This window comes from Mixophyes fleayi, chromosome 5, assembly GCF_038048845.1.
Source record: "Mixophyes fleayi isolate aMixFle1 chromosome 5, aMixFle1.hap1, whole genome shotgun sequence".
NCBI lineage: Eukaryota > Metazoa > Chordata > Amphibia > Anura > Limnodynastidae > Mixophyes > Mixophyes fleayi.
The window spans coordinates 1,791,716-1,812,578 of NC_134406.1; the positions used below are offsets into that span (position 1 = coordinate 1,791,716).

The following is a 20,863-nucleotide window of genomic DNA, read 5'->3' on the forward strand; positions in this document are numbered from 1 at the left end:
TCGACATTTTCTTCGGTTTTTGAATTGCAAGGTCGTCCAGGGCGTTCATCATCTTCAACATTCTCACGTCCCTCGCTAAATCTTTTGTGCCACTCAAACACATGTGCACGAGACAGGCAGTCATCCCCATAGGCCGTAGTAAGCATTTGAAAACATTCTGTTGCTGTTTTGTGCAATTTTACTAAAAATTCCAAATTGACACGTTGTTCAACTTGTAAACTAGCATTTTTTCGGCACTCTACAGAAAACACAACCAAACTAAACAGTGACTCACAATCAACTGAACGTCAGAGTGTTGCAGCTTGTCATGCAGGTTCAGGGTTACTACGTATGCAGTTATAAACAGTTCTGACTGCTTTGTTTACTAGGTGGAATCACAGTCTTGTTATTTAATAGACATACCTCGTATAGTGAGGATTCTAACAATGTCTATACACCACAAAGAGCATTTTAGAGACATTTGTACAATACAGAAGGCTTTCTAGTGGTTGATATACAATGACCAATACACAACACATGGAACATTCTGATAACCACTACTCAATATAAACAACATTCTAGGGACAGATATACAATAAAGTGGGCGTTCTAGTGACATCTTTATGGTATAGAAAGCATTCCAGAGACATATATACAATACAGAGACCATTCTAGAGGCCGATTGTAATACAGATGTATATTGGTCACTCAAAATCTAACACAGAAGAGAGCATTCCAGCGACCTGCATGCAACACAGAGAGCATTCCAGCGACCTGCATGAAACACAGAGAGCATTCCAGCGACCTGCATGCAACACAGAGACCATTCCAGCGACCTGCATGCAACACAGAGAGCATTCCAGCGACCTGCATGCAACACAGAGAGCATTCCAGCGACCTGCATGCAACACAGAGAGCATTCCAGCGACCTGCATGCTACACAGAGAGCATTCCAGCGACCTGCATGCTACACAGAGAGCATTCCAGCGACCTGCATGAAACACAGAGAGCATTCCAGCGACCTGCATGAAACACAGAGAGCATTCCAGCGACCTGCATGAAACACAGAGAGCATTCTAGCGACCTGCATGCAACACAGGGAGCATTCCAGCGACCTGCATGCAACACAGGGAGCATTCCAGCGACCTGCATGAAACACAGGGAGCATTCCAGCTACCTGCATGAAACACAGAGAGCATTCCAGCGACCTGCATGCAACACAGAGAGCATTCCAGCGACCTGCATGCAACACAGAGAACATTCCAGCGACCTGCATGCAACACAGAGAGCATTCCAGCGACCTGCATGCAACACAGAGAGCATTCCAGCGACCTGCATGCAACACAGAGAGCATTCCAGCGACCTGCATGCCTCACAGAGAGCATCCCAGCGACCTGCATGCAACACAGAGAGCATTCCAGCGACCTGCATGCAACACAGAGAGCATTCCAGCGACCTGCATGCAACACAGAGAGCATTCCAGCGACCTGCATGCAACACAGAGAGCATTCCAGCGGCCTGCATGCAACACAGAGAGCATTCCAGCGACCTGCATGCAACACAGAGAGCATTGGAGTGAAAAAAGAGACAACAGAGATGGCGATTTAGTGACAGATATACAATGTAGAGACCACTCTTATGTCCATTATACAATACAGAAAACAATTTAGTGTGGTCTATACAATACAAAGAGCACCCTTATGACAAATATATAATATAACATATGTAAGAAACGTCACCTTCCAGTTGCAGGAGAGAATACACATGTTAATTTAGTATCAGACAGGAATATAACTGCAGTCTTCAACAGCACATATACAAAATAAGAGGTACCATAATGTCTGCGGAAGTCTGGCACACAGGCATGGGGAGGTTCCAGTTGCCCGGAAACCCTCCGTCCCAAAAGTGCATGATTCGATAATTTAAGAGATAGTAGTGCAGCCGGTTCTCTCTACAGTGGCTGCTGTGTAGATGAGATGAGAGTATATATGAGTATATATATGTATGTATGTATGTATGTATGTATGTATGTATGTATATATATATATATAAATATATACTCACATATATATAGATAGCTACATATATACACACACACACACATACATACATACATACATACATACATATACACACACACATATATATATATAGATAGATAGGTATATATACTCACATACATATACATACACATATACATACATATACATATACATACACATATAGATAGATAGGTATATACACACACATATAGATAGCTACATATATACACACACACATACATACATACATACATACATACATATACACACACACACATATATATATATATATATAGATAGATAGGTATATATACTCATATACATATACATACACATATAGATAGATAGGTATATACACACACATATAGATAGGTATATATACTCACATAGCATAGAATAGGTATCCTTCCTGCGCTCCTATAGGAAAGGGGGGAGGGATGGGGATTGCAGCCCGATTCTCTTGGGAATACCCACTAAAATTCCCAAAATTACAGTAAATAGAACAGAGATTCGGAATAAGGCGCAATTGGGAAGGTAATGAAATAGACGGGTTTTCTGAGTATCACAAAGTGAGTTGCATCAATGGTAACATATATATATAGAATAAAATAAAATAAAATAAATGTAGCAAATTGTCCACAGTCACAATATAAAATAAATAAGATCCCAATATACAGTCTTTTCAGGTCATCTGAATACAATTCCAAATGATCCCTCGATATGCTCCCATCCGTTCCTCCCAGGGTCCACCATATAGTTCACATATATACGGAAGACAAGAAGAAACAAGGATTTCCTTGTAGTGTAGTATTCCAATATAGAGTTAAATGCCGCGATTCCGGGTGAATCGCGGCGTTTAAACTAAATTTTTCCCCCTTCCTATCAGGGAGATTGCCACACTCATCCGGGAGACTCTCGCAAAATGCGGGAGTCTCCCGGACAATCCGGGAGAGTTGGCAAGTATGATACATACACATATAGATAGGTATATATACTCACATACACATATAGATAGGTATATATACTCACATACACATATACATATACATATAGATAGATAGGTATATACACACACATATACATACACATATAGATAGGTACATATACTCACATACATATATATATATATATAGATAGATAGGTATATGTACTCACATACATACATACATACATATAGATAGGTATATACACACATATACATACACATATAGATAGGTATATATACTCACATACACATATAGATAGGTATATATACTCACATACACATATACATAGATAGGTATATGTACTCACATACATACATATAGATAGGTATATACACACACATATACATACACATATAGATAGGTGTATATACTCACACACACATATACGTACGTACATACATACATACATACATACATACATACATACATACATATAGATAGGTATATATACTCACATACACATATACATATACATAGATAGGTATATGTACTCACATACTCACACACATATATACATATATATATACATACATACATACATACATACATACATACATACATACATATATATATATATATATATATATATATATATATATATATATATATATACTCACATACACAGTGACACCTTTTGTGCTGCTTTGGAGACTACAAATAAAGTTTCACATAAAAAAAAACCCTCAGTATCCTCCCGCGAGGCCGCCCGGTTCCTGTTCCCGCGAGATCTCCTCTGCGGCCTCACGAGATCTGTAGTTTGCGGAGACCGAGACCGTGGATCTGATGGCGGCTGCGATCATGTTGGTGAGTCCGAGCGGGAGACCGTGTGTGTGCCCGGGAGAGGGGGGAGGGGTAATACTGGGGATATATAACGAGGTAGGAGTGTGTATGTGAGGTGGGGGGGGTAACACTGGGGAGATGGGGGCATATAATGAGGTGGGGGGGGGTAACACTGGGGAGATGGGGGCATATAATGAGGTGGGGGGTAACACTGGGGAGATGGGGGCATATAATGAGGTGGGGGGGTTATCCTGGGGACATGGGGGCATATAATGAGGTGGGGGGGGTAATACTGGGGAGATGGGGGCTTATAATGAGGTGGGGGGGTAATACTGGGGAGATGGGGGCATATAATGAGGTGGGGGTAATACTGGGGAGATGGGGGCTTATAATGAGGTGGGGGGGTAATACTGGGGAGATGGGGGCATATAATGAGGTGGAGAGGTAATACTGGGGAGATGGGGGCTTATAATGAGGTGGAGGGGTAATACTAGGGAGATGGGGGCATATAATGAGGTGGAGGGGTATTACTGGGGAGATGGGGGCTTATAATGAGGTGGAGAGGTAATACTGGGGAGATGGGGGCATATAATGAGGTGGAGGGGTAATACTAGGGAGATGGGGGCATATAATGAGGTGGAGGGGTATTACTGGGGAGATGGGGGCTTATAATGAGGTGGGGGGTTGGTATTACTGGGGAGATGGGGGCATATAATGAGGTGGGGGGGGTTGGTATTACTGGGGAGATGGGGGCATATAATGAGGTGGGGGGGGTTGGTAATACTGGGGAGATGGGGGCATATAATGAGGTGGGGGGGGTTGGTAATACTGGGGAGATGGGGGCATATAATGAGGTGGGGGGGGTTGGTAATACTGGGGAGATGGGGGCATATAATGAGGTGGGGGGGGGGGTTGGTAATACTGGGGAGATGGGGGCATATAATGAGGTGGGGGGGTTGGTAATACTGGGGAGATGGGGGCATATAATGAGGTGGGGGGGTTGGTAATACTGGGAACATGGGGGCATATAATGAGGTGGGGGGGGGGGGATAATACTGGGGAGATGTGGAATATGTGAGCTGGGTGTATCTCTCCCTGACTGGTGTATCTGATCTTCTGTATCTGCTCTGGTCAGGGCATCGCCTGCACATGGTTTAATGTATAATAACCCTGCCAGCGTCTCTCACCAATAGCTCTTCCTGGTATGGCAGTGAACGCAGATTATTATGTGTACATTATATGCAGTTAATGCTGTTTTCATTGTAGGGTGTTGACTCCATTAAACTGGAAAATGGACAGAGCACCTCGTCTAAGCTGGGACTGCCGCCTCTTACCCTGGAGCAGCAGGAGGCACTGCAGAAGGTGAGTACTCCCCTCCGTGAGTGATGTATCCTCTGGTGTAATGCACCAGTATAGTTATTCCAGAGCAGCGTACACGTGAGCTGGCATCTTGTGCTGCTATAATACATCTTCTGCCTTGTTCGCTGGAGCCGTATATTATACATCAGAATGATTGTATGTCATGTTTTGGTATTTTGTGTTTCAGACAGAATTCCATTCAAATGTTTGCGTGTCTTACAGTGCCTATAAAATACACTGCTCCTCATTATTATTCTGCTGCATTGTGGGTTAAATGTAGCACTTACCAGCTTCTCTGAAAACCTACAGGAAACTGTGACCAAGATTGAAGGGAAAAAAGTTTAGCCCTAACTATTGCTTTCTTATATAGATCTTTGTGTGTTTAATGCCCTGCCCACACTGTGTACTTTACTCCATGTCTGTACGTACTGAAGCCAAAATTTACAAGATTACAACATTGTCAGGTTGCTCACAACCCTAAAACCGTACTGTCCTCATTTTCCATACTACACGCAAGGCACATAGGATCTCTGTCCTTGATCTGATGTAGTGCAGCGTAAACTGTGCTTCATGAAAAGCCTGGGGTGGGGGGAACAGAACAGGCAGTTTAGTATAGAACAACCACCTGCGAGCCTCCTGCTTCTGTGGAACTGCCAGTCTTGCCATGCTGGGACTTACAGCATGTGTGCATGCAGCATGTGTGGTTGCAGCTGGGTGTGGGGGACCAGGAACGGAGATTCATTCAAAATTTAAAAAATAGTTTATATTATTTTGCACCATGGTGCAATTAATTTTTAAAATAAAAACAAAATCTTGTGCCTGGAAATGTTTCCAGAGTGTAGTAATAGATTCGTAGCTGTGACTTACAACGGCTGATCTACTGCCAAGGTTTAAGAAAGTGAAAAGCCAAAGTTCTTTCCTATAGAGATGCAATGAATCTACTGCAGGCACCCGGGTGTGTTAAACAGCGTTAGTTATGGCTTGATTTCCACCATAAGGCAGCAGAACATTTATATTGACAATTAGCAAATCACAGTCACTGTGATGGGTCTTGCACAAAAACATTGTATAATGAAGGATATTCCAATCTGTAGTAACTACATTTATATGTCTGGAATGAAGTCAGATGATTACAGAACCAACAGTTAATGGAGGGATAAATATTGGCATTATAGAAAGCGTTCTATTGTAGCAGAAGGATTAATGTGGAAAGATTGGGGAGGAGGAGACGGTGATCAATAATATCGATATATCTGAATGGTCTCTACATTGTATATATGTTTTTCCATTCTTTGGTGATCACCTTGTTACCCCAGGTCCAGATGATGATATCTAGACACATCCAGCATAGAGATGGATTAAAAGACACATTAAGGGCTGGTATAATCAATAATGATTGTATAAGTATGTTGTGTAAAATTTAACTTTTTCTATTTATTTCTTTGCATAATTATATTGTTTTCTGATCGGTACATTTGTATTGGGATGCAGTCACTTCATGCAGCCCCCCAGACCCACTGATGTGTATAGGCAGCAGTTAGCAGACATCTGTAGATTACACAATAAAACAAATCATTCATGGATGATGGATTGCAAATATATTCTAGTACCTGGAATTGGGGAAAATTCTTGTATCCAAACAGTGGGAACATATTGTTTTACTTATTTTATTTAATAACAATATAATGCATATAGTTAAAATAAGCTTTTTAAAAATAAGGGTAGTAAAAAAAAAAAACTCATATATTCACTAAAATGCACATTGCTGACTCGAACAAAAGTGAGTTATATTGAGATCAGAAGAATTAACCATGTATCGCAAAGAATATTTATTATTCCTTGGGCAAAAGAGTCATTTGAACAAAAACTTGCTTAAGGCCAAAACTAAACATATTGTATTAACCCAACATAATATACTTATTTATATCACGTTTTTCATTTGACTTTTGCAGTAAAATCAACTTGGTTTTGTTAAGCATAGGCTCATTCTACAAAACAAGACTGAGATAGTAGGAGCCTTTCATATACCTATACACATACGTTTGTGGCTTTTTTCTACTTAAACTGCAGATTCCGACTGCAGCACAATACAAATATTGTATACCCTTTAAGTAACTTGGACTGGAATAGATTATTTAATAATGGAATCTGATTATATGAAAGATCATGCTATCAAATCAGGAAGGGCTTAATCCATTTCTGTGTGCAAATGGTCCTCTCCCTACCCTCAATATATATTATCCAATATAAGCCATAGTTGTATCTTATGGAGAAGGGGTGTTGCCTGCTGAACATTAGCCAATAAAGAGATCAATTAACCTCCAGTGTTGTCCTGAACCTACAGTGGGGTAAATGCAGGGGGTACGTGCAGTGTATTTGATTAGGGTCAGATTCTCTTTTGTATTCACTCTTTGTACCAGACAAACAGGTGATTGAGTGGGTGGGGCTAGAACCACACGCAGCCAATCCAAGCATGTGTTCTGTCACACAGGAAGAACATGGTGTTAGACGGTTCATACATCCGTCCCGTTGGCTCAGGGAGGGAAGGGATTAAATGTTCAGCATGTATATAATAAGTGGGGGTCGCTTATTGTGGGAACACCAGTGGAAAATGGTGTTTAGTTAATATGCCCAACATTGGTCTTTTGGTGATTTTGTTAATATCAAGGTTCCTTTACATTAGTCCTAACCTAGACCGTACGGTTTGTTTTCATATTTAGTTTAACATTGGTTTTGTTTGATTCAAAATGTTACACAAGAGATGTCTGAGAGCCAGCCAGGCCCCTTGCCCATTAGTTTGTGCCGTGAAGGTATGTATCTTACACCTATACCACAGTGCAGTCTGTGCTGATTTATTTGTGATCAGAGATCCATATCAGAAGCATGATTAGTTCATTGTCACTGAAGCCGCTAAACAAGCGTCAGAACCTTCTGGGATTCTCCCGCTTCTATTTTATAGAGCTCCTCCCACTGCTGGACGAACACCGTGAGTGGGAATGGTGACCAGGCTTGGAGGAGGCTGCCCCTCCTGACCCAAGTCGTAGAGAGGTAAGGTGGGGGGCCCCTGTAGAGCAGAGTGGCCCTCCGGTTTGTGCAGCGCCATCCTGGGCCGAAACGTATGCTGTCTGATGTGGAAACAAATGTCTTGAGATCCCATTCGGATGTTTTTATTCCTGTCTGGTGACCTCTCTGTGTCTTCTACACCTTTTCTGCTGGGTTATGTTTGTGCTCTTCCCTTTCTCATGTGTTTGTATGGCTTCTTCATAGGCTAAGAAGTATGCCATGGAGCAGAGCATCAAGAGCGTCTTAGTGAAACAAACTATCGCACATCAACACCAACAGCTCACCAACCTCCAGGTAAGAGCTCCCTTTCCTTGTCCCCTTCTTACGTCTTCCAGACACCGCTAAATGTGTCTAAACTGGACAAGAAAGGGGTGTTAAACATGTCTTCTTTTTTTTGTTGTTTTTCTTTCCTTCCTCTTCCTTCTGTGGCTTTAAATGTTTTCCTATGATGTGGTTTATTTTTTGTTTTGTTTAACAAAAGCTTTCAACATTCAGAACGTGTTTGGCATTAGACTAATCACAGAGAAGTACTGTTCCTTCCGCTCAATGTAATTCAGTAAGGTCCTTCCCTTCCCCTACCAGTTATGGGGGTGACTGCCGTTTCCACTTGAACCCCCATAAATTTAGAGTATTTTACATAAATTGCTTCCCTTCTATGTCCCCCCGATCTCCTGTATTATTCAGGGGTGTTTGTGGTCACCGTTCATAGACATGATTTCCCCATTATACACTAGCTGATTAGCCCCTACAGGAGGAAAAAAACTATCTCCCTTTATTTCTGCAGGTTCTCTGTTACTTCTGTCTACTTGAATCTAGAGCAGAGAACTTATTACACAGAAAGCGGCAGCGGACTGAACTCTGTCTTTACTGTCTTTCAGATGGCAGCAGTGACAATGAGCTTTGGAGACCCTCTCTCACCTTTACAATCGGTCAATAGAAATATTCATTTCTTCTGGGGCACCATACCTGTGTGGGGGGCGGGCTGTTTACCTCTACCTGTTCTTGTTTTTCCCAGGGCCTGCGGAGGGAGGGGGGAGCCGTTGGTCCTTGAATGGGGCGGTTTTTGAACAATGACCACAGGGTCCTGAAAAAGAGACACTAGTACTAGAATACCTGTCGTCATTTCACCTACCTGTACTAGATAGTATAATATGGTTGTACAGCACTAGCTTCATGTCTCCCTGCCCTTGTCAGAGAGGATTCAGGTAAGGGGTAATGGTGTATCTGTGTGATCACACAGCAGACTGGGGACATCTGTGTACTCAGCCTCTCCTAACGTGTAATACATATATCTCAATGATCCATTGCACATGTCATTAGTACACTCCTCTTAGCTGTTTGATGTGGAACGGGCTCCTGCCCCCAGGAGGTTGAGGTCAAGATAATACACATACATTATACACGTCTACATGAAATGTTGCTGATTTATAAGTAAAGGAGAATAATAAAATTATGCATGTTAGTCACAGACCAAGAGGCTGTACAGGGTATTCCCAGAAGAGACCAGGTCCAGTTGCTGATCATATCGGACTAGTATAAGGGATGTGTCCTCCTGTGCATTCTGCAGAGAGTGCAAAGCATGAATCTCTTCTGGCTCTTTCACAACACGAGAAGCAAGGCATCCTTATAGTGTCATTGTCTTACACACGTTACATGGGGCTGATTGCTGAGAATTAGATTTGTAAAGAGATGTAATAATAATATTTATGTGAGGTAGTCCCCTGGACCTGTCTCATCCTCAGTCTTCACCCTGGTTGTGTAGAACAATTCATGTGCTCATCTTGTGTATTGCTCCGGTATCGATGGATGGGCTTATTGTAGTGTACAGATAAGGTTTAATTAAAACTAGGATAGGTAGATGCTTATTAGGACAGTGTCAGACTACTTTCTGGGGAAACACTTACAGGCTTCTATAGGCTCCAGCAAATGTAAACTTTCTGTTACTTCCCTAGGGGGACCCTGGTGATGGGGTATAGATGGTCCAGGCAGGAGTTTGGCACTTTAAAATTCTTCACCAAGTCTGGAACTCCTCCCCCCGCTTCTAAATCTCCTCCCTACAGGAAATTGCTTACAGCAGTAGGGTGCTTTTCAAAATGTAATTTTCTATACTTAATTTAACCTCTTCACCACTGAGGCAGCCAGCAGCACTCTCATTGCCCCAGGAGTGGGCTGAGGAGGTACCATTTCGATGTCTCTTCCTGCTGCTCCCTACTGTCTTCGTGGGGGTCCTGGACATTGTGTTGGGACCCTCTGCTAGTCTCCTAACTGGAGAGGAGCCCACCGTTTCTTCCTCTATAGAGTTCTGTAGTGCAGTCCTGTGAGGTTGCAGACTACAAGCTCCACACACTTATGGACATGGAACATGCGGATTCTTCGCACTTGGATTCCACTAGGCGGCGCGGTGTGGGTGACTGAGGCTTTGCGGCAGCACTAAATATTAGACTATTGAGTAGTCAGCGGTGCTGGATAATACACTGTTAATTTCCTTCCCTATTCCTCCGATAGAGGTGTGCACAAACCTGAATGCCCCCATAGCACAAATGCTGCAGCCCTCAGGTATAGGAAATTTGAGACCATCCTTAATTTGATATGTTGTGGCTGGGGTCACTCTTAGACCCATTTAATCTCCATATAGGTTAATAAGGTGGTGGGTAAAAGGCTCTGGGCAGCTTTTGGAGGCAGCGCAATATGGTAGGTTCATGTCTGAATTACTAACCTTAGTTGAACACATTCGACAGGCGTCTGAATATTGAAGGACGTAGCTCTGGATGCTGAGCTCATTCGAGCTAGAATTCTGCTTCAGTGTTTCTGTGCTCCGTGCTGTGCTTAGCTAAACGAATGGTGGGGAAAGTTATTTTGTGGTTGTGGGGTTCCAGGTTTCAGTGTCTTCACACTGTGGTTAAAGCAAGGGGCCAGCCCTTGGAGTGCTGGTGACTCCTCTGCCCCTCATGGAGGACAACAGATGACTGGCTTCCAAGCTCTCAGACAAACATCATGAGGGGCCTTCTGCCTACCAGCATGAGCCTGTGATGATAGTCCATCTAATTCTCTACAGGCATCAGTTCCACTTGACGTTCCTTAGTGAGATGCTTCATAGATCAGGGATATATTATACATCTCTGATCTCCACCCACATGTTTGTTCACCACTTTTCTTCCCGGAGACGTAGTAGGGCTCTACAGGAAGCTATTCAGATGTTAATTATGATAGGGGTGGTCGTCCCAGTCCCTGCAGACCTGAAGGGAATGGGGTTTTATTTGAGCCTCTTCTTGGTCCAGAACCCAGGCTGATTCTTTTGGCCCAATTTGAACCTCGAGACTCTGTACACCCAAGTTCAAGTGGAGACATTTAAGATGGTATTTTAGAGATTTGTTAAATCCAGCACTGAACAGGACAAGTTCATGGAATCCAATCTAGTTCCTACCCAGCCACTTGTCTTTCTGGGTCTACTGTTCAACCCCTGACAGCAGAAGGGGGTGGTTTTGCCTTAAGACAAGATATTCATTACACAGACTAGTAAACTCTCTATTGACTCTTAAACAGATATCTGTTCATTTTAGCACGAAAATCCTGGGAAGTTGATTTCGACCTTCGAGGCCATGAAATTTGGGCATTTCCATTCAAAAGTATTCCAGATCCAGCTTGTATCGAAGTGGGACAAGTCTCAATCGCTTCACCAGACCATCAAACGGTCTCCTTGGTGGCTGAGTTGTTGGCCTCAGCAGGAGCCGTCCTTTGCCGTTTGGTATTAAACATTTATGAACACGGATGGTAACCTTTGGGGCTGGGGGCTGTCACTCTGTAATGTTGGTTTCAAGGTCTTTGGAAACAGACATGTTTCCAATAAATGTGCTAGAACTCAGAGTGTTGCTGAATGATTTAGGACATATTTAAGTTTGGGTAAACGCCATAAAGATTCAATCCAACATTGCTACAGAACTGGCATGCATCAACCATCGTGGAGCAACGCAACGTCTTTGTGATGGCAGAAACCAACAAGATCATCCATTGGACGGAACTAAATGGTCCAGCATGGTCTGTGTTCATTCCAGCAGTAGAGTACTGGGATGATTTATTTTTTTTAATTTTTTTTGACTGGTTGGATGGTGGATTGAGACCCAATTATTTCAAAGTCCGAAGCTCAGATCGGTCTTCTTTCAGAGGACGGTGGCTCCATACCGGAAGTACAGCTTTGGAAAGTCTGTGTCCCCATAGGATAAAAGAGGAAATCTGTTAAGGGACACTGCTTTATTCTCTCATTTTCCTATAAAAAGTTTTGTTGCTGGTAAATATTGTTTCTCTTTGTTCCTTTCTTCTCCTCTACTATGGGGCTTGGTTAGAAAATAATGGAATTCTCTGCTGGGGGGATATATAAAGGGGGAAAGGGGGGTAAACTTAGGTTATAACAATTCAAAGTGCCAAACTCCTGCTTGGACCCTCTATACCTCATTGTTCATGTCCCCAAATGGAATCGGAGAAAAGGATTGAACGTAAGTACAAAAATCCTGTTTTTTCTTTGTGGATCTACATTTACAAGCCACACATAGGAACAGAACGTCTGTTATTATTATTCTAAACTGTGTACACGTGGATGTGGAGGACTAGGACTACCCGCAGCCAATCAGAGCATGAGGATGTTCTACATTTACATATGTGCTTCAGCTTGTCCGACTCCTTTATGTCCATGTGTAGGCAGTATTAGAGGGGGCCTGGCTAGCATGCAGATAGATAACAGCTCAGAAGAGGGGTGTCTCGCTCCTGTCACACTGGTGCAGGAAGATTTTGTTGTTAGATGCACCTATACATAACAAATTTAATACCAGGTAGTGTACAAAAAATGGAAACACTTGGATAAATTAGAGGCCCCAAATTGAAAGCAATGGCTTCCATACAGAAGTAGCTCATGTCCCACCCTGGTCAGTCAGGTATAAAAGTAGTGGACTAGTCTGGATGCCTATAATTATGGCTGCGAGAGGAGACTGTGACTTAGAGGGGCAGGAACTTCAGTGACGAAGACGGATCAGAAGGACGGTGTCTAAGGTGATGTCAGCCTGAACTCCGAGGTAAATCATCAGCAAAAGGACAGCAGAGGATGAAATCGCACTCTGATGGAATCACGGCAAAGATATTACCAAGAGCACGGCAACTGCAGATCTGGAAGTGTGGTTCGAGTGGTTTCATCAAAAACAGTCTGAGAACTCTTCAGAGCGGGACGAGAGCACGTTTGCTACCAACGGTGATGGTTCTGTAATGTTGCATTTTCCTGGCATGGTTGGGTGCAGTCATTCCCTTCGAAGGAACGGTCAGTCCTAATTGCTACGTAATGGTACTGAGGGACCCTCTTCACCCCACGTTGCTGCATTTCTTTCCTGACGGAAGTGGGGGCCGTTGCCCCATCTACAGAGCAGTGGATTGATGAACCCGACACCGATAGAATCCTTGTCATCCCCTCACTCACCAGAACTGACCCCGATCCAGCATTGATGGGATATTCTGGGACGATACAGTGTTTCCACCACCGTCAAGCAGCTGCCAGATGAGACTTTCTTGTGGAAGATGTTGCTGCGTTCTGCCCAGTTCCAGCATCGGTAGACTTAATGCCACCACACATACAGCCCCATGAACTGATTTCATATTGGTGTTTCCATTCTTTGGCCTACTACCTGCTCATCCAAGTGTGTTCCCCTAATAAAGCATAGTGAATAGAGGTAATAAGCCATGATAACTTAGGCAGGAGACTAACGCATATGGAGTGCTTGTCCTGTGACTGCATGGAGTGAGTGCAGAGTTCTCATCTTGTGTCTGTCGCTTCATCTGACCTTAAATCACGTGTCTATTACATGAATCCTGAGTTCAACAGTTAAAGTGGAACTAAACCTGACAACATGTTACACACAGGGTGGTCTGTACCTTGATTTTCCTTAAATCCTGAAATTGCTCTATTTACAAGTTGTTTGCTGGATGTTGCCATACTTCTCTCATCCCAGCTCATGGGCTTGGAAATAAACTTGCTGTAATTTAATAGCTGACTTGTCATAACACCGGTATCTCACTCTCTGAGATGTCATGGCGGCTCGCTGTCAGCAGAGCCTAAGATTGTAATTGTCCCTGTTTAGCTCCACTTTAAACTGTAACTTACAATTACTACCATTCATCTTATGTGAAGTGTAATCTATCCCCCGGTTTCTATGTTGAGATTAGTTTAATTTATTGGCTTCTTCGTGTATTTCTATATATAGTTTCTCTAGATTCCTTCAGTGCTTCATATCATCAGGCCACGTGTTCCAGTTCTGCAGTGGGTATAATTGTACCCGGAGAGCAGCCGCAGGACATGGGAGCGACTCTGCCTGATGATATAAACACACAGCAGAGAATAGGTGTAAGAATCCCCATCAGTGTCTCTGCAGTGTACTGCTACAGAAAACACTTTATAGTACATACGTGCCACGGAGCCGCTGGACCTGTGACATGTGGGTGTCCATCCACTATTAGACCCCGGCCTCTTCAGTTCCTGCTTTCTCCTTAACCTGACAAACCACTAATTTATGAAAAGAGATAACTTGTAGGGGGAAAAAACAACAAATCCGATTCTAGGTACGCTTCAATAAGTGCAGCTTAGGAAATTGTAAAATATGTAATAACCACCCCCCCACCCCCTTCCCCCCCCCCCCCCCCCCCATAAAGTTCCCTAAATAGTTCCCTTCCTGTTATGATGAAATGGGGCTGTGTAATATTATAATCTCTCGTATTAACCTGTATCGCTGACCTCCATCATGTAATAGCTGTGTGTCTCTTCCTGTGATTAATAATTCTCACACCATCCATGTAATGTGCATGGCTGTTAGACTGGGGTGTCCTGTGATGTGTGTGTAAGCGGGGCCCTGGGGAAGACACCTGCACGTGGCACATGTATAGATTGTCCGTGTTCCTCCGAGGGGGGGTGTGATTGCTGCATGAGAGCCCACAGTGGTGCTGTAACTACATGAAGGTGGCACTTTTTACTCTTATATTCCGTTTTGTTCTGTGCTGAGAACATTTTCTTTTAAGACAGTGTAAATGATAGGTGAAGGTTTAGCGTGAGAGAGTCAGTGTTAGCGTTGTGAAATACCCAGCGGAAGAGGCTCTCAGGCTTCAGGTAATGGATCCTGGTCCTTTTATTTATAGAGTGTCCCTAACCGGTTTCCTCCTCCTGCAGATCGGGGAGGGCTAGCCGCGGCCACTAGCTGCCGTTTGGAGGTGGTGAGATAACGGGGGATTCCGTGTCCGGTGGAAGGGGGTGGTGGTGGGGTTGAGGCAGGTGAAATGTTTTTGGTGTGCACATAGTTCCTGTAAGTGACACCTCTCCCTCTAACGACCGGGCTTTCTCTTGTAGATGGCAGCTCAGAGGCAGCGTGCCCTTGCCATAATGTGCCGCGTGTATGTTGGGTCTATCTATTACGAGCTGGGAGAGGACACCATACGGCAAGCCTTTGCTCCGTTCGGACCAATCAAGAGCATTGACATGTCCTGGGACTCGGTCACAATGAAGCACAAGGTGAGGACTCAGAGGGGGGAATATATAATGTGTAACAGGATAAGGACAAATGTGTTATTGAATTCAATAGTAAGTATAGAAGATAAACATGTCTGAACATCTGGTTTTATGTGATGTCCTCCTGCACACATCATTCCGTCACGTCCAGGGGACATTCTAGAGAACCGTAGCATCTCTTGTTAAACCTAAACTTTAGTTGTAAGGTCACCACACGTACTGGTGGATAGCGATGCCCAATAATGATCCTATAGATTTGAGTAGGATCATTATCTGGCATCGCCGTTGTTTTGGAGCCCACATGCAGCAATGTTTCCCTATATGTGCTTGGGGCCAGATTGGCTCCTCAAGCGGAATATGCTAAATCATCGCGGCAGATGTAGATACAATATGACCTCGGGTTCCCGCAAGCCATGGAAACGTATCCAGAACTGCACAGGTGCTGACTATCCTGTCTCCCCAGGGGTTCGCGTTTGTGGAATACGAGGTACCGGAAGCTGCACAACTTGCACTCGAACAGATGAACTCCGTCATGTTGGGTGGAAGGAACATAAAGGTGGGTAGATGGCTACTAATTGGCCAGTATGTAAAATGTACATTAGTTATGTAGTATCCAACCAGTAATGGGGTTTTTTGGGTGGGGGTTGCACTTCTATCTCTAGTGAGGTTGGGGGCTATGACATATCAGGAAGTCGCCCGGACAATCAGCCGGAGGTGCCTGGGTACAGTACCAGCGTTGACGCTGCAGCTGGTCACCATTTCTCACCACCATGTAATGTGTGTGTATGAAATGTGAATAAAGAACCTTCTTACTCTTCAGTAGTGTCACATTTCCTCTTACTAGTAATGCTATGATGTAGCCAGAGCTGACGTCAGCAGGTCACCCTGATAGATGTAATAGGGTTGTGGGTGGAGATGAGCGGAGGTCTGTAGTGACTATAACTATGTCTTATTATATAAAGCTAAGCTTGGCACATGGTTTCACTACCAGCCATAATATAACTCAGAACAGGTTATAGGCTCCTGGTAACTGACATTTACCAACCTCCCTGTGTCGTCCTCAGTTCACCTTTTCTTCTGCTCCCGTCTCTCTTCATTCAGGTGGGCAGACCCAGCAACATCGGCCAGGCCCAGCCCATAATAGACCAGCTGGCAGAGGAGGCCCGCTCCTTTAACAGGATCTACGTGGCGTCTGTCCACCAGGACTTATCAGATGACGACATCAAGAGCGTGTTTGAGGCCTTCGGAAAGATCAAGTCTTGTATGTTGGCACGGGACCCCACGACCGGAAAACACAAAGGTTACGGCTTTATAGGTGAGGGGCCTGACATTTTTTTTTTTTTATTTCCGTCATTTAGTGTAGGGTCAGACGTGGACCTTTTAAAGCTTTTATGTGGCCCCCAACTTAGCCTCAAATTCTTGAGTTGGAGCGTATGCCACCATTAACCAGAGAAATACGGTAGTGGTTTAGATGTCTCTTTAATGGGAAATGACGTCTCCGTTCTGCTCAGTTTCTGCTGTTCTCTGTTTTCAGAGTATGAGAAAGGCCAGTCTTCCCAGGATGCCGTCTCCTCCATGAACCTGTTTGATTTGGGGGGTCAGTATCTTCGAGTAGGAAAAGCGGTTACTCCACCAATGCCTCTGCTCACGCCGGCCACCCCCGGAGGTTTACCCCCTGCAGCTGCTGTGGCTGCAGCTGCTGCAACTGCCAAAATCACTGCTCAGGTGAGTGAGGACACAGTGACCGCATCTTCACAGCCATTCCTAGTTGTTTCCATGCGACGGAGGGACCTCGTGGCAGATGCACAGGTTTTTTTGGGGGGGGGGGTTTTGGTTTTTTTTGACAACTTTACACTATATGATTATAGCAATTTCTTGTAAACTGTTATAACAGTGATGTGCTAGCAATACGTTCAGCTGTCATAAGACTAAAAAGCAGTAGAGGGATCATTCAGGGTCCTCTCACCTGGGGTTTGCAATAATTGTCGGCTAGCTTGCCCAAGTCTAACGACTATACAGCAGATGAGAGATTTACTGGACATTGTTTGGACACCACTAGTAAGTGTCCAGCATTTTCTAAGAGCTTGACTCATCCAGTGACACCAGATGGGGAGGGCAGTCACTGCAGTGTTATATACAGCACAAGCTGACACGTTTCGTCTGCTTCCTCCATATTACTCAGTACCCCAATGACACTAGTGCTCACTGCAGTAGTCTCCTGGCTCCCCGTCTATCTCTGCATAGCCTGAGGATCCCATAGTCTCGGATACAGTGTGTTATATGTGAGAATTCACCATCTTATCTCTCCCCCACAGGAAGCGGTGGCTGGAGCAGCAGTTCTTGGCACGTTGGCCAGTCCTGGTCTGGTGTCGCCGGCACTAACCCTGGCACAGCCGCTAGGAGCCTTACCACAGGCTGTCATGGCAGCACAGGCCCCAGGTGTTATTACTGGTGGGTATTCACATGAACCTGTGCGCACACAACACTGTTAGCTGTGGCGTTTGTCTATGGTGTTTACACTCTGCACAATTCCACACTCCTTGTATAGACTATACTGTGAAATGCTGGGTGTATTATATGTGGAGACGATGCATTGCTTCCCTGGCTGGTGGATGTCCTAGAAAAATGCTGTCCCCTATCTATTTTATATAACGCAGTAACGCGCTATATAATAGTTTAAACTTGTATTACAAGGCTGTGGGGGGTTTTCTTTGCACGATTTTGAACACCTTATGCATAAACCACCTGTAACATGTCTGGGTGTGTCGCTGCTGGCTGAGGACAGGCCCTGGGAGAAGCAGACAACACCTGGATAGTGTCTCCTCCTCTGAGACAAGTAATCTGTACAGGTCACACTGTCCTCTATTTAAACTACCATGGTTAATGTAAATAAAAAATTCCAGTATTATTCCCCTTTAATACCGTCTTAAAAAAGACCAACATTTGTTTCTTAGAGTAATGGTTATTGTCTGTGAAACTGACAATTACTCTGTAATAACCGTGCGCGATGGCTGATTATTGAAGTTAGCCAGAATTTTTTTAAGATACTGTTGACTTTCTATTGCGGATGTATTTTTCATATGATCGTCCGGACAACAACAGAGCTCTAGTGCGCGAGGCCTGCGCGTAGAGGTGCGCGAGGCCTGCGCGTAGAGGTGCGCGAGGCCTGCGCGTAGAGGTGCGCGAGGCCTGCGCGTAGAGGTGCGCGAGGCCTGCGCGTAGAGGTGCGCGAGGCCTGCGCGTAGAGGTGCGCGAGGCCTGCGCGTAGAGGTGCGCGAGCCCTGCGCGTAGAGAGCTGCAACATCCTAGAAGACGCACAATCAGGACATTAATCATGTAGAAATAAAATGACCCATAGAAATGTGGGGTTCAATATTTACACTTTGTATTATCCAGACCTTAAGGTCAGGACAAGAGAAACATGTGTAAGTCTGTTGGAAGTTACCTCTTTTGGGGTCACATTGAACCTCTGATTTGTCTGTATGTTCCAGTGACTGATCATGGCTGGTTGTCTCCTTCCAGGTGTAACGCCAGTACGGCCCTCTCTCCCGGTCACCATCCCACAGGTGGGACTAGTGAACCCTATACTGTCGAGCCCTCCAGCAATGGCACAGCTGGAAATGAAGAAGGAGAAGGAGGAAGAGGAGCTGGCACCGGAGTCGGAGCGGCCCGAGATGTTGAGTGAACAGGAGCACATGAGTATTTCCGGGAGCAGCGCCCGGCATATGGTTATGCAGAAACTCATGCGGAAGCAGGAGGTGAGTGTGTGAGAATTCCCCCCCTCCCCTCCAATCACATGGACACGATAGACCTATGGTCCAGTGTGACCTAGATTTCTGACACTTCTGTGCTATTGCTTAAGTTTGTCATCTTAAAATGCGGGCTCCTTACTGGTCATATTGTCAGTCATTGTACAGGAAATGTTACATATGCAAAGGTCTTCTGCTCTGACATTTCTTTTCCTCTCAGTCTACTGTCATGGTTCTACGCAACATGGTGGATCCCAGAGACATTGACGATGACCTAGAGGGGGAAGTGACTGAGGAATGTGGCAAGTTTGGCGCAGTGAACAGAGTTATCATCTATCAGGAAAAGCAGGGCGAGGAGGAAGATGCGGAAATAATTGTTAAAATATTTGTTGAGTTCTCTATGGTGAGCGAAACTCACAAAGCCATACAGGCTTTGAATGGCCGCTGGTTCGCAGGACGGAAAGTAGTGGCAGAAGTTTACGACCAAGAGAGGTTCGACAACAGCGATCTATCGGCATGATACTTCTCGGACTTTTATCCCTTCCCCCAATTGTCCTTGTACTGTTTATTTTATATGATTGTGGATTTGTCCTTATTCTCCAGAGTAGAAAGCTGGGAAATAAAGTCTGTTTGTTTTTTGTTTTTCACTTTGTGTACATGCGGTTCTCCCATCCAGCATCACACTGATTCTTCTGTTCTATGATCTAGATTAATGTTGGGCGACAAGATAATTTGTGGCCATTAACTGGTTAATGTCTGTTGGTCCAGTCTTACAGAAAAGCCTTGCCGGAGTGTAATTTAAATTCACTATGTTATCTTTAACAGCCCAAGTTGCAGGTCCTATGCTGGATTGGCTGGTTCAAATCATGTGACCTTACCATCTTTGGGGATTACCCCTTTGCATGGATTGGCCCAGCATAACCTGTGTACAAGTATGGCAACGGATTGCTAATATGAATTTCATTATTTTTATTATAAAACTTATCCTAAATCGTGTGCCTACTTGTGTATCTGTATTTACATAAGATGGGTCTGATGACCCAAAAAAGAGGAGAGAGAGCTGGTTCCAATGATAAGAGTAAAATTGTAGTTATTTGTACAGAGATGTGAGTCTCATGAACACTTTTTTAAAGTTTGAGCCTGAGACCCCTGGACCCAATCACCTGAATCTCTTCACACCAATGTGTGCTGGTTATGGACATGAATTGTGTGTTATATTGTGCAAACAGCTATTGATCCTTATTGGGAATAACTTTGTGAATGACCAGAATCCATTAAAATTGTTCTTATCAGTATCTTCAACCTTCACCTACAGGACAGGTTTTCTGGCTCTCGCAGGAGCATTAATTACAAAGACTGGCGAAGCTTTAAAAA

The 20,863-nt window shown here is 44.1% G+C and overlaps 1 protein-coding gene across 2 annotated transcripts; it reads left to right on the forward strand.

Annotated features, from left to right (window-relative positions):
* Positions 1 to 3,704: 3,704 nt before the first annotated feature.
* On the forward strand, positions 3,705 to 20,136 carry PUF60 (poly(U) binding splicing factor 60). 2 transcript variants are annotated; one of them, XM_075211567.1, is made up of 11 exons: positions 3,705 to 3,811; positions 5,054 to 5,149; positions 8,414 to 8,503; positions 9,088 to 9,138; positions 15,582 to 15,743; positions 16,204 to 16,296; positions 16,842 to 17,055; positions 17,275 to 17,465; positions 18,056 to 18,191; positions 19,263 to 19,498; positions 19,710 to 20,136. In XM_075211567.1, exons 1-11 carry the CDS (start codon positions 3,791 to 3,793, stop codon positions 20,007 to 20,009), a joined length of 1,590 nt encoding a protein of 529 aa, XP_075067668.1. In that variant the 5' UTR covers positions 3,705 to 3,790; the 3' UTR covers positions 20,010 to 20,136. The 2 variants fall into 2 exon arrangements, with proteins under 2 accessions (XP_075067668.1, XP_075067669.1); XM_075211568.1 differs by lacking the exon at positions 9,088 to 9,138.
* The last annotated feature ends 727 nt before the right edge of the window (positions 20,137 to 20,863 follow it).

Coding starts and splice junctions, on each gene's coding strand:
- PUF60 (XM_075211567.1), top strand. CDS start 3,791: ATGGCGGCTGCGATCATGTTG. Junction 17,466..18,055: donor CTGCCAAAATCACTGCTCAG/GTGAGTGAGGAC, acceptor TCTCCCCCACAG/GAAGCGGTGGCTGGAGCAGC. Junction 18,192..19,262: donor GGCCCCAGGTGTTATTACTG/GTGGGTATTCAC, acceptor GTCTCCTTCCAG/GTGTAACGCCAGTACGGCCC.